Raw genomic sequence first — 14,825 nt, 5'->3', positions numbered from 1 at the left:
GATGGGTCTTTGGAGTCCACAGAAAGCAATGGCAGATAATCCACAGCCAATGTACACCACTGGGCTGTGGGTTATCTGCCATTGCTTGTTAGCATGTTAACATAACTGATACCTATTCCGCTGGGAGATGCTTTGCTTGCACTGTTCTGTAAAGAAGCTTTATACTTTTCCTGGAGCAATATTTGAGCAGCTATGGAGGTGATGCCATTGCACTGAAATTCATTGTGATTGACATACAAGTAACAGTGCTCCAGTCTGAGATTATCAGAAATATTAGGCTGTGAGCATGGCTGCTGAATGGAGAACATTGTTTTTGTCAAATTTACTTGTGTTTGAGAGCAACCTAGGGGGAGGCAGTAATCACTCACCTTGCTCAAGATATGACTAAGGAGAGCCTAAGTGTGCTGTTTGATCACTTTGTCCTTTTGCCTAAATATGAAGAAGTTTCAAATACCTTCTTTCTTTTTTTGCACAAAACACAAAACTTTCAGATATTTACATTGCCACCGCTAGACATTGATACATATTTTCCCCCAAAATGTGGTGGAGGAGCACGCAGATGCCACACATAATGAAAATAACACTTTGATGCTATTGGGGATGATGGTGTACTTGATACTAAGCCATAGGTGCAAGCAGAGAAGACAACTTTGCATAATAGGCTCGTAAGGATCATAATAGAATTGTCATATTTTCTGTTGCGTGAAAACAGAGAGATAAAGAGCTGTCCCATGAAGGATTAAAGAAAGAAGGCTGACGTTTTGGATTTATCTCTTCTGGCATAAGGCACAATTGAGGGCCCCCTCCAATACATGAGGGAGGCTTTGAGAATGGCACAGAAGCACTGAAAGCGAACATATGAGTCTTTTTTTGTGATCGCATGTCTTCCTTTCAGTGATATGTATGGAGACATCTTATCATAGGAGAATAGTGAAAAAAGGAGATGCAGGAGAGGCTAACAGTGCAGTATATACAAATGGGAATAACAGAATCCCAGACCCTTTTAAAAAGAAGAAAAGGGCAGTCACTTTTTGAGGGGGTAATTTAGAAGTGGGAAGCAGCATGTGGGTGTGCACTGAACTTCCTTCACAGGTTCCCTAAAAAATAAATAAATAAATGTTTATATATAAATAAGGTCTGGTATTTTTGCATGTTTAAATTTCATCCTATGCAATATCTTTAACTTATAGGCAATGAAAGTTTGGAAGAAAACTATGTCCAGGACAGTAAAATGGGATTTGTTATCAATGCCATCTATGCTATGGCTCACGGCCTCCAAAGTATGCATCATGCCCTTTGCCCAGGACACATTGGACTGTGCGATGCCATGAAGCCCATTGATGGAAACAAACTCTTGGATTTTCTGCTCAATTCTTCATTCATCGGCGTTTCAGGAGAGGAAGTTCGAATTGATGAGAATGGAGATGCTCCCGGAAGGTAAGCAACTATGGCGTCTTGCCTTGTTAATAATCCTAGCTTGTACAATTAAAGCAAGATGGGGATACATTTAACAGGGATACATTTAACATTTAAATCAGGGATGGGGAGGGGGGCCCTGTGCTCCTCTAGTTGCTGCTGTACTTCAACTCCCATAAGCCCTAAGCAGCATGGCCAATCGTCAGGTATAATGGGAGTTGTAGTTCAGCAACATCTGGAGGACCGCAGGTACTCCATCTCTGCTATGTAGTCCAGCAGATGGATAGTACCAGTAAAGGGGAGCAACTTAGCCAACCACCATGTTAATCAACAAAAGAAAAGGCCATTGAGTTTCTTCTTCATATGATAGTGTTAGGCACCAATAAAGAAGGTATTCCAATGAAGCAAAAATAAAACCAAAAAAAGTTTCATGTAAAAAACTGTTGGGGGGGAAATAATTCATTTTCATACTTTTTTTTAATAAGAATGTTTTTTTGTTAATTTCCTGCAGTAGAGGTTTAAAGCTCAGTTATATGAAAATACTGTTATGCTATTAAGCTTCAAATTCACACATTTTGCTACAGCATTGCAACGTAATACAACAAAAAGGTAACACCTATAAAAAAAATGAGCAAACACCACTTGTGTAAGAAGCCTCTGGTGGACTCAAAGGCTTAATATAAGGTGTGCAAAGCTGAACAAGAATGCACTCCATATAAGTTTATTCACAAAGAATCAATCATTTTTATATTAAGAATTCTTAATTACATTTATTTTCTTCATTGACGAAATAGCAGAGGCCTTTATATTTGACCATGTTTCTATACAAATATATTCAGTAGGTATCAAAGCAGGAACAAAATAAAATGAAAGAATACATATCAAAAACATTTTATGCTTTGCTGATTATTTCACAATTGACTTCTTTGATGGATCTAATTACGAGCCACAACTTAAATAAATTCTGTAGACTGTCAGATGGTATAAATGTTTTTATTTTTTGCATACTGTGTGTATCAAATTAATGATAGAAAGCAAAGTTCTGTTCCAAAACATGATTCATATACGATATCCAGTACTCCAGCGCAGCATTTGCTAACCAGCCCCAATTCAGATGTTTTGAACTACAACTCCCATCCGTCCCAACTAGCATGCTGTAAAAACAACTATTTAAAATATTCAAAAAAATTAAAGTAAAAACAGCAATAAACTAAAAACAGATTAGCAGGTGCTGAAAACAGTGCAGTGAAGGCACTTACCTGATGTCACTAGGCAGGTTACCAGAGAATAGATGCTGCCACACAAATTAGAAACTGGTATTGGGTGGCACTTGTAATAGTGGCAGTTCTGCACATCAAAGTGGTTGAGCAGACATATTATGGGGTAAGGTGATCTCACAGGTAAACTGGTCCCAAATTGTTAAGGACTTTATATACTCATAGCAACACCTTGAAATTAGCCCGGTAGCAAATTGGCAACCAGTGTTGACACCTGAGCACAGGTGTTCTATGCTTACAAAGTCTCATTCCTTTTAGCAATCGTGCAGCTGCATTCTGCACTAACTGCAAACTATGTACTTAAGAAATATTAAATGAATATATCCCTGCAGATCTTGTGGGCTGGTGTTAGCCGTAGTAAAGATCTATAACAAATATTAAAGGGGGAAATTCTTCAGGTGAGACATAAATAGCCCTGAGTCCTTCACCAGCGCATCGAAACAGGCTAATCTAATGTTCCTTCACAGAAGATAACTGGCTTCTGGAAAAAAGATAAATGATGTTTATGCAGCCTGGGGTTTCCAAAACTGGGAGGCTTTTTGAGCATCTGGCAAAGTGTGATAAATAGCTGGCATTTTATGGACAGATTAGAGGCCACAGGTTTGACTGGCCATCTATCTGTACTTCATCAAAACACATTGCAAATTCTAGTCAGGTTTTCGTGTCCACTATATGCTCAAAAGCAGAACATTAGAATTAGGCTCAGTCAACAGCAGGCATGTCATCAAGGCTGCAGACTAAGCCCCACTGAACTCAATAGGACAAGCATAAGATTGTAAGGTGGCATTACAGATGTAACAAACCATGTTGTCATGACAATGTGCATCAGGTTTGTGTGCTGCCCAGGGTGGTAATGCATCCTGCTTTAATGAGAATAGCCTTCTAATTATTATTATTTTTATTAATACCCCGCCCATCTGGCTGGGTTTCCCCAGCCACTCTGGGCGGTTTCCAACAAAATACTAAAATACAATGGTCTGTTAAACATTAAAAGCTTCCCTAAACAGGGCTGCCTTCAGATGTCTTCTAAAAGGCTGGTAGTTATTTTTCTCTTTGACATCTGGTGGGAGGGCATTCCACAGGGCAGGTGCCACTACCGAGGAGGCCCTCTGCCTGGTTCCCTGTAACTTCTCGCAGCGCGGGAACCACCAGAAGGCCCTCGGCACTGGACCTCAGTGTCCGGGCAGAACGATGGGGGTGGAGACACTCCTTCAGGTATACTGGACCAAGGCCGCTTAGGGCTTTAAAAGTCAGCACCAACACTTACTAAGGCAGGCCTCTATTTGAAGTCATCCTCTAGTTTAAGAGCTGTCTAGTCTAAGATCAAGAACTGTAAGAAGGGAGAGCAGGTGCCTTGAAGATGCCACACAGCAGTTGACAACTGTGCAACAGACTGAGCAACTGCACTGGTCTAAAGTCTTCCTTGCCATGATGAGATTTTTGTATTTCTATTTAAATTATAGCAATTCTTTCCAAATTTGTATCTATACATAGTGTTATGAGTTTTGGGGGGCAGGGGTGCCGGACCCCATAATCCCTGGATCTAGCACGTGTTAAAAACTAATAAAATGTTCTAATTCTGGGAAATAGCCAAGCTAGTTTCCTGGTGAGGTGATGAGGTTTAAGGGGCTCAGTGTAAGTTAGCAAATGTGTGGGGTCCACTCCCTCAGCAGAAAAGGACAGAGTTTGGAGCAGAAGTGGCAGTGAAGTGATCTAGAAGGAAAGCAGCAAGCTAGAGAGAGAAACAGACCGTTTCAAAGCACAAGGAAACACAAACCCTGACTAAGTGCCTGGAACTCCTGGAATCTCACACCATTCAGAGATTGGGATGGCATGCAACACTATAAATCAGCTTATGCAAATTTTGTGCATCTCTGTGTCCTGTTTGGCCCAACTTCTTTTAATGATACATTTCCTCTTTTTTGACCACAGGAGTTTGCATTTTATAACAAACTGTGCCTTGTTTCATAATGCAAACTGCAGCCTGGTAGCAAACCATGGTATCAAACCAGGGTCTAGTTTGGTTTGATAACTACGTAGCTATGGTTTGCACAAACCAGTTTCCCACATTCCCTGTTGTTTTAAGAGCCCCTAGCAAACTGGGGGGAAGCTCAGGGAAAAAAATACTTGAAATATTTACATCTAAACATACAGAAACTGAAGTAAGATGCCCTTGGAACTTTTGGGCATGAAATCTTCCGAAAATACAGTTTACAATTGACTTGCAGAAATGTGAGACAGGAGTTACCGTATCTTGTTTCAACCTCAAGGGGAGAAAAAGATTGGGGCACTGTCCTTCTGCTCTTCAGAATCCATTTGATTTGCCTGCCCCTCATTACTATTCAGGACACAAGCACCTGTCTGGCTTTTCGGTACAGTTTTCCTCCGCATTTGTATGGTTGTGACACTCAAGGGAGAAAATGCCTTTGCCTGAGTCTAAAGCCACCAGCTAAACAGACCAAGCGGCTGCCCGAAAGAAGCCTGTCTCTTGCAATTTTTAAGCAAAGTAAAGGGTTTCTAGCTGCTTCTTTCTCCAGTCCCTGAATCTTGATCAAAACACTCCTCTGCTTGCCACCCACAACCATCTTTTCTTCTCTATCTCAACAACCGGCTTGTCTGTCTAGACTCAGTGGTGATTCCGCCTCCTCCTTCCTCTGCTCCTTTCACTCCTACTTCTTTCTCCCCCACCTTGAAATTACTGCTGTCAATCTTCCCTTTTGCACAATCCCTTTTCCCTGTAAGAAGAAAAAGCAGCATATCGTGGTAGCAGCGACGACTCCTTACAATGTAGTGCTGGTATGCGGTGGGCAAGGAGCGTGGGCAGAGGATGAAAAGCCTTTGGAAGCATGTAGGCTGACTTTGTTTTGGTCTTCTGCAAACATAGCCTACCTCCCATGAGCAGGCAAACAGCAGATTTTCCACTTGGATAACTAAATGTTCATGAGATGCTTGCAGAGCCGCCTTCCATCCATTATTAAACACAACCCTGTGATTAATTTATGTCAAGGATTCTCAGAGCACATCATAAGAAGCCTCCGTAAGTCAATGAGAACACGGGTTGGGCCTCCACAGGTTTAACAAAGACAGGTGGCTCATCTGCCAGATCACTTTAAAAGGATCCATCTGTTCCCTGAGAGAAGGTGCCAGGAAAAGAAAAGAATGGTCCCTGGGCCGTCAGGCTTATCTTATCAATGACAGAACCACTTCTTTCAACCTGGGACTTGCCTCATTCACAGGCAAAATGGGGAGGTGCAGTTTGAAGGGTCAATGGAATTTTAGTGGCTGTTGCATACAAAGATTACAAATAGAGGCTGATAAAACTAATGCCATGCCCCACGAGTGTTGGAGAGCCACTGATAGTTCAAACCCCTGGTGATCACACCACAACAGTTCTTCCTTACTCTTCCCTTTCAGACACTGCTAAAAAGACTACAGAGATTTCTTCAGACACTGTTAAAATACATTCAGTCAGAAACCTTCTCCCTGTATAAATAACATCATCTGATACTGTGTGTTAAGGACTGACGCTGCAGATTTTGTAGTGAATTTAAAATACTAGTATTATTGAAATGAACTACGGTTTGTTTGATTGCAGTGAATCCATCCTAGAGTTGGTTTCTTGTAATGGTGCTTTTAATTTGTATTTCTGTTCTAGTCTTGTGAGCTGCTTTGAACACATTAATGTGGAAAAGTGACAATAATAATACAAATAAATGACCACCAAGCTTTTTTTCTGTCTTAAAATTAAAACCATACACGCAATTATTTCCTTATTTCCATTTTTATTTCAATAACTCAGCATTGCATGATTGTGCTTTATATTACTTAATTTAAATGAAACACAGACAATCACTGACACAGGATGGCATCTCCATGCTGCTAAAGCCAAAAGCACCAGCAAGACAGTGGTTCTGTCTTTGATAAATTTACATTAACAGGCAGGTGCCCTGGGATTTTGGTACCCCAAGTAGTTGCCTAGCTTATCTTTAGAGTTGTGCTGGCTCTGGGACCAGCCAGTTATTTCATTGCCCTGACTTGATCCTGACAAACTGAAGGGAAGTCGTGGCCAAAACACTCACTTCTAAAGATTTGGTTTCACATAAAGAGCATGAGCTGAAAGAAGTTAATTGGAAGAAGTCTTCCATTTAGAAGCTGACCAGAACAGGAAAGAGAGATTCTGGTCTGCCTAGAAATGTTTAATTTGACTTACCACACTTTGCTCTTGTCCCCCAGGTATGACATCATGAACCTACAGCACATAGAAGCTAACCATTATGATTATGTTTATATTGGGACCTGGCACGAAGGGGTGTTGAATATTGATGACAATAGGATTCAGATGAACAAAAGCGGAATGGTCCGGTCGGTGTGTAGTGACCCCTGTTTGAAGGGTCAAATTAAGGTATGTTGCCAGTGCTTGCTCATCTGAGGTATCTCTATTGTGCGGCGGGTGAGGGAGTTACCATTAAGATCAGTGGTGTCCAAACTTTTTTCAAAGAGGGCCAGATTTGATGAAGTGAAGGGCCAAAGGGCCAGCCAAAGTTGTTGACCTTTTTTTAGGATTGAAATTTTTTGAGCTTTTTATTGAGTTTTTTTGAGGATTTTACCCCAGGAAATAAATTGCCACAGGGGCCATATTAAATCAATCTGCGGGACATGCCTGGTTAAGATAAATCATAGCCTTCCCTTGAGACAGAGTGCCATAAATAAATAAATAATAAATTCTGATTCACATAACATTTCAGTAAATCTGCATATCTTTGCAAAAATTTGCTCTGCTTCCAGGAACCATGTGAACAGGCTTATTATTATTATTATTATTATTATTATTATTATTATTATTAGCCTCTCCTTTGTTGGAGGTTTTAAAGCAGAGGTTGGATGGCCATCTGTCATGGATGCTTTAGCTGAGATTCTTGCATTGCAGAGGATTAGACTAGATGACTCTCAGGGTCCCTTCCAACTTACCATTCTATGCCCTCCGCACCCTCCCATGGTGACCCAGCTCTCCTGAGCATATCTTTGGAGGGTGTGAGGGTCTGAAGCGAGAGTGATAAGAAGTCATCTCCTGCTTCCACTCTTTGAAGGAGAGGCTGGATCCAAGTTTCAGCTTGTTTCCTAGGTATCATCCTGCCACTGTGACACTACCGGTAATTCCTTTCACTAGCATTCTCTTTAAACTTCTAACAAATGCTTGTCCCTTTGGATACATGAAAAACCTATTGATCTTGCACATGAAACCTGGCTTTAGTTTGTATAATTAGAACGTTGGTTTCTTCCTCAACTGACTTTCCTTAATGGGGCAGACCGCATTATGTGTACAATATGTGATGTAAACGTTACTGAACCAAATCAATACCCAGCATATTAGCAAGTTGTAAAATGTAACAGCAGATCCCTTGGGTGGGATCTGTGCTCCCACCTCACAAGCAGTTTTGAACGGCATGCAAAATACCTACCTACCAACTCAGTTTGTATCTCATGCAGTTTGTATCTCATGCAATTCGCCATCCACCATGCTCATGTGGCATAAAAGGAGGTATTAATGAGAATATATTGCATGTATAGAGTTAGCTTGAAGGAGCAAAACATTCCTTTAAAAGGGGACTGGGAATAAATTTTTAAAAACCCTTCAGTTTTAAAGGTTAGTGAAGTCCAAAAAGATCTAAAGAGCCACAGGTTCTCCATCACTAATTTAGTTCAGTATTTACATGAAGAGTTCTTTTTAGACAAAGGTATCTACTTCTCCCCTGCTGCAACCAAGGATTCTTTTATATAGAGATGTCAAAGACTGACCTTGGGAACACCTGCATGCAAACCATGTGATCTTATGCACTGAATCTGTATCCATTGTAGTTTATTTGTTTGCTAGCTTGTGGAGTGGGAGACGAGGAAGAGTGTTGGAACGTACAAATGAGAATTTGTACTTGTAAAAAATTAATTTAGACCAAGCAAGTTGAGACATGAATACAAGTTGAAAGATTCGGTTATCACTATTTCCCAAGGCTGTGTTTCACTGCACTACACATTATATTACTGTAGGGGGGACAGAGTGAAATCGAGATGCCATTTAATATATTTTTAAATAACGTTTTCCATTGTTTTTTGGGGGGTTATTGCAGGTTATAAGGAAGGGAGAAGTGAGCTGCTGCTGGATCTGCACAGCTTGTAAGGAAAATGAGTTTGTGCAGGATGAGTTCACATGCAAAGCTTGTGACCTGGGATGGTGGCCCAACACAGAACTGACAGGTATTGCAAATGAGAGGGAGAGTGTGCTTAAATACAAGGGGGAAATGCCATGACACTAACAAAAGTGTGTGTGTGTGTGTGTGTGTGTGTGTGTGTGTGTGGCCATTGGTCCATTGAGCTACATATTGTTGACACTAACTGGGACTCGCTCTCCAGGGTTTCAGGGAGGGATGCTCCATTCCTGGAGGTATCAGGAATTGAAATCTTGTGGCTGGTTCACGCCTCTGTTATATACTGAGATCTTCCTCAGAGGCCCTTCTCTGGGTGCCCATGCCATTTATTTAAGGTGGGGATCAATGGAGAAGAGAGCTGTGGCACCTCACTCATGTAACTTTTTTCTTAGAAGCTCATCTAGTGCCTTTGATCTGCCAGGCACAGAACTTTTTATTTTCTCACGTATTCTGTGTATTTATCCCCTGCTATTATTGTTTCCAGCATGGCCTTTTTCTGTTTGGGGTGTGTGTTTGTGTGTTTATCAGGTATTGTAAACCACTCTGAAAATGTTGAATTAAAGAGTGGCAAATAAATAAATCAAGGGTCTTTAGGCATCTTCTCTCTCTTAAAGATGGCCTTCAAGTCATTAACTCAAGCTTGTTCCAAACGCTTGGAAATGTATATTTTAAAGAATCTAAAACAGCAGGTATATTTACAATAGTTTATCACCACATGTCTTATTATGCTTGACTATAGCAGCACTGAGTCTGTTGGAACATTGTGAGGGAGTAAAATTGTGTGCGACAAATAATTATTTAAAACATCCAACCCATTTCTTAGAAACGTCTATGCCTTTTTCCTGTGCACAGCAGGCACATAAAATGCAAGCATATACAGACATTACTGTACATTCCCATGCCTACACTTTCAAAACAATAACTTTTAGCTAATCAAATATGTTAGCACATGACATTGGTCAGTTAGCATAAACATGCTAAGAAAATAAAAATGATATAAAATAGAAATAGATGTAGTTTTCTGGCTCTACAGGTCACACCACCAAACCATGTTCTCAAATGATCATGCTGCTGGATTATGCCAGACAGAATAAGAACTGGTATACAGGTTATTAACAGAGTGTGTTTATATTTAAAAGAAAAGCAGTGACTATAATTAATCCTTTTATTATCTAGCTTTGCTTAATAATAGCAAAAATATTCCAAGTTCTTTCTTTCTTCTCTTCCTTCTTTCCTTCTCTCTAATTTAGTTTTTGCATAGAGTGAAAAAATTCTACCCTTCCAATATTGGGATGGAGGTATAGAAATAAACTATAATTATTTGTAAATCATTATTGTGTATGTAAGCCACCCTAGAAATGTTAGAGTTATTGGGTATAGACTTTAAAAATAAATTACACTTGATAAATAAATATCTGTTAATTCAAAGTTTCTCTTTGGAAAAAATGCTTTTTCTCTAGCTACATATTTAAATTTATCTTTCTTTCTTTTCTGTATCCTTTAGGCTGCGAACCCATCCCTGTAAAATATCTGCAGTGGAGTGACATTGAGTCCGTTGTGGCTGTGGCCTTCTCTTGCCTGGGTATCCTGGTCACCCTATTTGTTACGCTTATCTTTGCCCTCTATAGGGACACCCCTGTTGTCAAATCCTCCAGTCGGGAGCTTTGCTACATTATACTTGCCGGGATCTTCCTTGGCTACATCTGCCCCTTTACCCTGATTGCTAGGCCCACTGTCACCTCATGCTACCTCCAGCGCCTCCTCGTGGGGCTTTCCTCTGCCATGTGCTACTCTGCCCTTGTAACCAAAACCAATCGCATTGCACGCATCCTAGCGGGGAGCAAGAAAAAAATTTGCACCCGCAAACCACGCTTCATGAGTGCTTGGGCCCAAGTCCTCATTGCCTCCATCTTGATCAGTGTGCAGCTGACCTTGGTGATTACCCTGATCATCATGGAGCCCCCTTTCCCCGTCCTTTCCTACCCCAGCATCAAGGAAGTCTTCCTAATCTGCAACACCAGCAACTTAGGTGTGGTGGCCCCAGTGGGCTACAACGGACTCCTTATCATGAGTTGCACTTACTATGCCTTCAAAACTCGCAATGTGCCCGCCAACTTCAACGAAGCCAAGTACATTGCCTTCACTATGTACACAACATGTATCATCTGGCTGGCCTTTGTACCTATATACTTTGGGAGCAATTACAAGATCATCACTACTTGCTTTGCGGTGAGCCTGAGTGTGACAGTAGCTCTGGGGTGCATGTTCACACCCAAGATGTATATCATCATTGCCAAGCCCGAGAGGAACGTCCGCAGTGCCTTCACCACTTCAGATGTGGTGCGTATGCATGTTGGGGATGGGAAGACACCTTGTAGGTCCAACACTTTCCTCAGCATATTCCGGCGGAAGAAGCCAAGTACTGGAAACCCAAAGTAAGTAACTTGACTTTGTGCATCTGTCAGTCTTCGTTTTTCACTTTCTTAGTCTTTTCCCGTTTTCAGGAACCTTCTTACTTTTTCAACAAGGTTTGTGATTCTGCTGCAACTTCTTTACATGAGGAAACAATGGGGGAAATGAAATCTGAATTCTGGCATAGTCTACAAGAATAACCTGTTCTTCTTCTCTGCTTCTCCTGTGCTACGTGTCAGGTGCAACAGGCCTACATGCTTTTCTGCCATTGACCCCCAATCCTGCCTTTAACCTATTCTGCATAGACATGCATACAAAATGGTGCTCACTTTTTAGCACTGTAAAGTAGCAACAAATCTTGGTAGCCATGTTTCTACATTTGTCCAAAAATATTTTTTAATGCTTATCGCAGTATTGCCACATATGAAGATGGCTTCCCCCGGCTGGTGAGAAATAATCCCTATTATACTTGTTGACTGGTTAAGACTGAGTTGAAAAAGCCAGCCCGAACACTCCTGTCTTGGAAGAAATATTTAGTCTGAAATACAGCTTTGCATTGATTTCCCCCAGCCTAGAGCTTAGGAGACAGCTGTTGCTTCAAGCAATGAAGCAGTTTTGACCGGAAGCTTAAATAGGAGCTGTCAGCCAACCCCTGATCTGAGCAGGTTCTTCCATGCACCTCCACTCCTCCCATGTAGCTTCACATGCAGCTACCCAGGCATTTCATCAATGGCTATGAAGCTCCTGCTTGGTTAGCTGACTTTTCTGCTTCTGAGGCCAAGGGGCAGGTACGGAGATCTGAGAGCCAACCAGGAACCCAGGCAGGTGGTGTGGGGATCTCCCGTCCTGGGGCAGGGGTATCTGTGTCCATTTGCTCCCCTGTGGAGCTCTGCTGGATGGTTTTGCACCCCCTGCTCCTCCTCTGAGGAGACCTCAGATTTGAGGTCTGGGCAGGGCAGAACCCCAGCAGTGCGCTTTCAATGTAGTCCCATGTATGGCAGGTAAGTAAACTGGGAGGATTTTTAACTGCTATTCCAAATCCAGGATTTTCAGCTCTCTTGCTTAGCATAATATGAACAGCCATGATGGAGTGGCTACTCTCACCCAAACCACCTTGCAAGTAGTCTGGGAAAGCTATTGAACTGTGCAGCACGTTTCTAGCAATCAGTCAAATTCAATTTAAGCCAATGTAGACTTCAGCTGACTGAATATTTCCCTAAGAAATAGTAATTCTCAAATTGTTTATGGATCAGGTTTCAAGGCTTGGTAAGGAAATTACATCTTCTTGCTCTGTTATATGAGAGTGACAGAGCCTTACAAAAAGTTAACCTAAACGTTATTATTTTTTTACACTTCAAGATGAGGAATCCCAGTAATTCTTCTGTCTAGAGATATAATTACATACAACCCTTCCAAAGGAAATTAACAGTTAGATATTTATTGAGCTAGATAGAGAGTATGGGATGGGATGGGATGGAACGGAACGTCTAAATCTAGAAAGATTAAAGGGATTTCACAACTGAAAAAAACAGAAGTATATACTCACTTTTATAGTACATGGTAGATGGTTTTGGAGAGTTTCATGAACATCATCAGACTATTGCTCTTGTATTATATGCATAGTTGATTAAACTAATAGGATTTTAGCCAGTCTTATTTCAATCTTGAACTTGTTGGCAACAGTTGTCTAACTTAGAGTAATAGATAAAGATGAACCGGATCATCTTGATTAACTCTGCAGAAGTTTCAACTCTACTGGATGTCCTAGTCTGATGTCACCAAGGTTTTAAATTTTGGATGGTTTTGAACCAATTTTCTGGCCATCTGTTTCTTTCACAGAGTGCATGCGAAAGAGACAGAACATTGTAAACTGCAATATAGAGACAGGTACTATTTTCCTTGAATGTAATTCAACGTAATTTTCACAACTCTCAGTATCTTTTCTCTCTGAAATAACTTTATTTGTTGGGTAAAGGTAATGGGTACTTGCTGTTGATGTTTCGCAGTCAGTAACAGACTAGGTTCTAAGGATTCTCACCAAAGTGATTTTCTGCGCCTTGAATCACGAGCAACTTCAACCACTCTTTTTCTCCACTCTTAGCAACGATTTCAAATCAACTAATAACAGAACCTGGACTAACCCCTTCAAATGTAATTTTGAATGACAGGGAATGGAACTAAAGTGGAGGAGCAATATTCACCTTCTATATTGTTCATTCATAATTTAGACTTTGCACTCAGCCTTAAATACATATTACAAGAAAATGTTTCTCTTCCTTTGGCCACTAAACAATCTGATGCATTTTGAAAAGCACTGAGCACATTCTTGAGATATTTTCCTTCTCTCTCTCCCGCTGGCTCTTCCCCACCCAGGAAGTATGTAATGACTGAAACAAACAAAAACAAACGGTCATTGTACCTTTACTGTGACCTGGAACTAAAAGCCAATTAGTTTGTTAATATGCCTTCTGTATTTTGTGTTTGTTCAGGGCACATGGATCATTAACACACCCAAAATAAAAGCAGCAATGTGACCTAAGTCTCCTAATAGGCTGTTGGTGCCAGCCTTAGCATTCACAAGAGCTTGCTTGCAAGGCAGGAATATGCTGCTGCAGCAGCAAATCTGTTTTCAAGTGGGGGCACACAGCCATGCTATTATTATGCACCAACATAAACATGCTGATGGGCATCCCAGAAGATAACTTTGGCTTTAAAGCACTGCGTCAGCAGCCCAAGATAAGCTATATTTGCACTTCTTGAGAAGATAATCATAGAGTTGGGAGAACTCAATGATCATCTAAGGCAGAGAGGCTGGATTTGCCATGACTAAGCCATCTCTGACTGATGTTTACTCAGCTTGATGTAGGCAAGAAAGCCCACGCAGCTTCCCCATCTATTTCCCTGGCCAGTAGCTCCCCACTAGCCTGACTATAATATGTAATCTTACCTTTTCGTCATGTAAATCTGCTACCTCTTGTTAGGAAAAAGGCACTTAGCCAGTTGCTGATTCCTAATGGAATAAACAAGGGAAACGGTTGCTATTCTGGGAGGATATCTGGGAAGATAAATTCAGAAAGAGAAGACTCAATGTCCTGAGGATGCATTGCAAATATATGACCATAATAGTGGAAGTATGAGTTGATTCTCTACTTTTTAAAATTCAATTTCAGAGAATTTATTTTACCTTTCTAACCTTTGTTATAGATACAGAAATGTGTATAGATAACTGGTTTCTAATTCCTGTGTCAAAGAATACTTATCAATAGATCTAGAGCATTAACCTCCTTTATTCAGGGTCTCATAAGTTCTGGCTAAAGACCGTTTCTTTGGAGCATGACACAGAGCAGGGTTGCTGCCATCAGCCTTCAATGGACTGCTTCGTTTTCCCAGACTAAAGGCATGTTGCAAAGCATCTAGACACTTTTTAAACTGTTAACAACAGTTTAACAGTAGTCCTAGAAATGTTAAATCAAGTGAGAGACTTTTATTGGTGAACCACTGAGAGACAGACTTCAGTAAA

The 14,825-nt window shown here is 40.9% G+C and overlaps 1 protein-coding gene across 3 annotated transcripts in view; it reads left to right on the top strand.

The window, feature by feature from the left end:
* The window catches only part of GRM1 (glutamate metabotropic receptor 1), a 168,944-nt gene that overhangs the window by 133,883 nt on the left and 20,236 nt on the right, over window positions 1-14,825 (top strand). For all 3 annotated transcript variants that reach the window (XM_028723608.2, XM_028723610.2, XM_028723611.2), the window contains exons 5-8: window positions 1,191-1,437; window positions 6,927-7,095; window positions 8,816-8,942; window positions 10,398-11,328. In XM_028723608.2, coding sequence (XP_028579441.1) covers window positions 1,191-1,437; window positions 6,927-7,095; window positions 8,816-8,942; window positions 10,398-11,328 — 1,474 coding nt within the window. The remainder of the gene's footprint in view (window positions 1-1,190; window positions 1,438-6,926; window positions 7,096-8,815; window positions 8,943-10,397; window positions 11,329-14,825) is intronic.

The sequence above is a fragment of the Podarcis muralis genome, chromosome 3 (genome assembly GCF_964188315.1).
Source record: "Podarcis muralis chromosome 3, rPodMur119.hap1.1, whole genome shotgun sequence".
NCBI lineage: Eukaryota > Metazoa > Chordata > Lepidosauria > Squamata > Lacertidae > Podarcis > Podarcis muralis.
The sequence above is the reverse complement of the archived record's forward strand: the minus strand, read 5'-3'. Positions and strand labels throughout refer to the sequence as shown.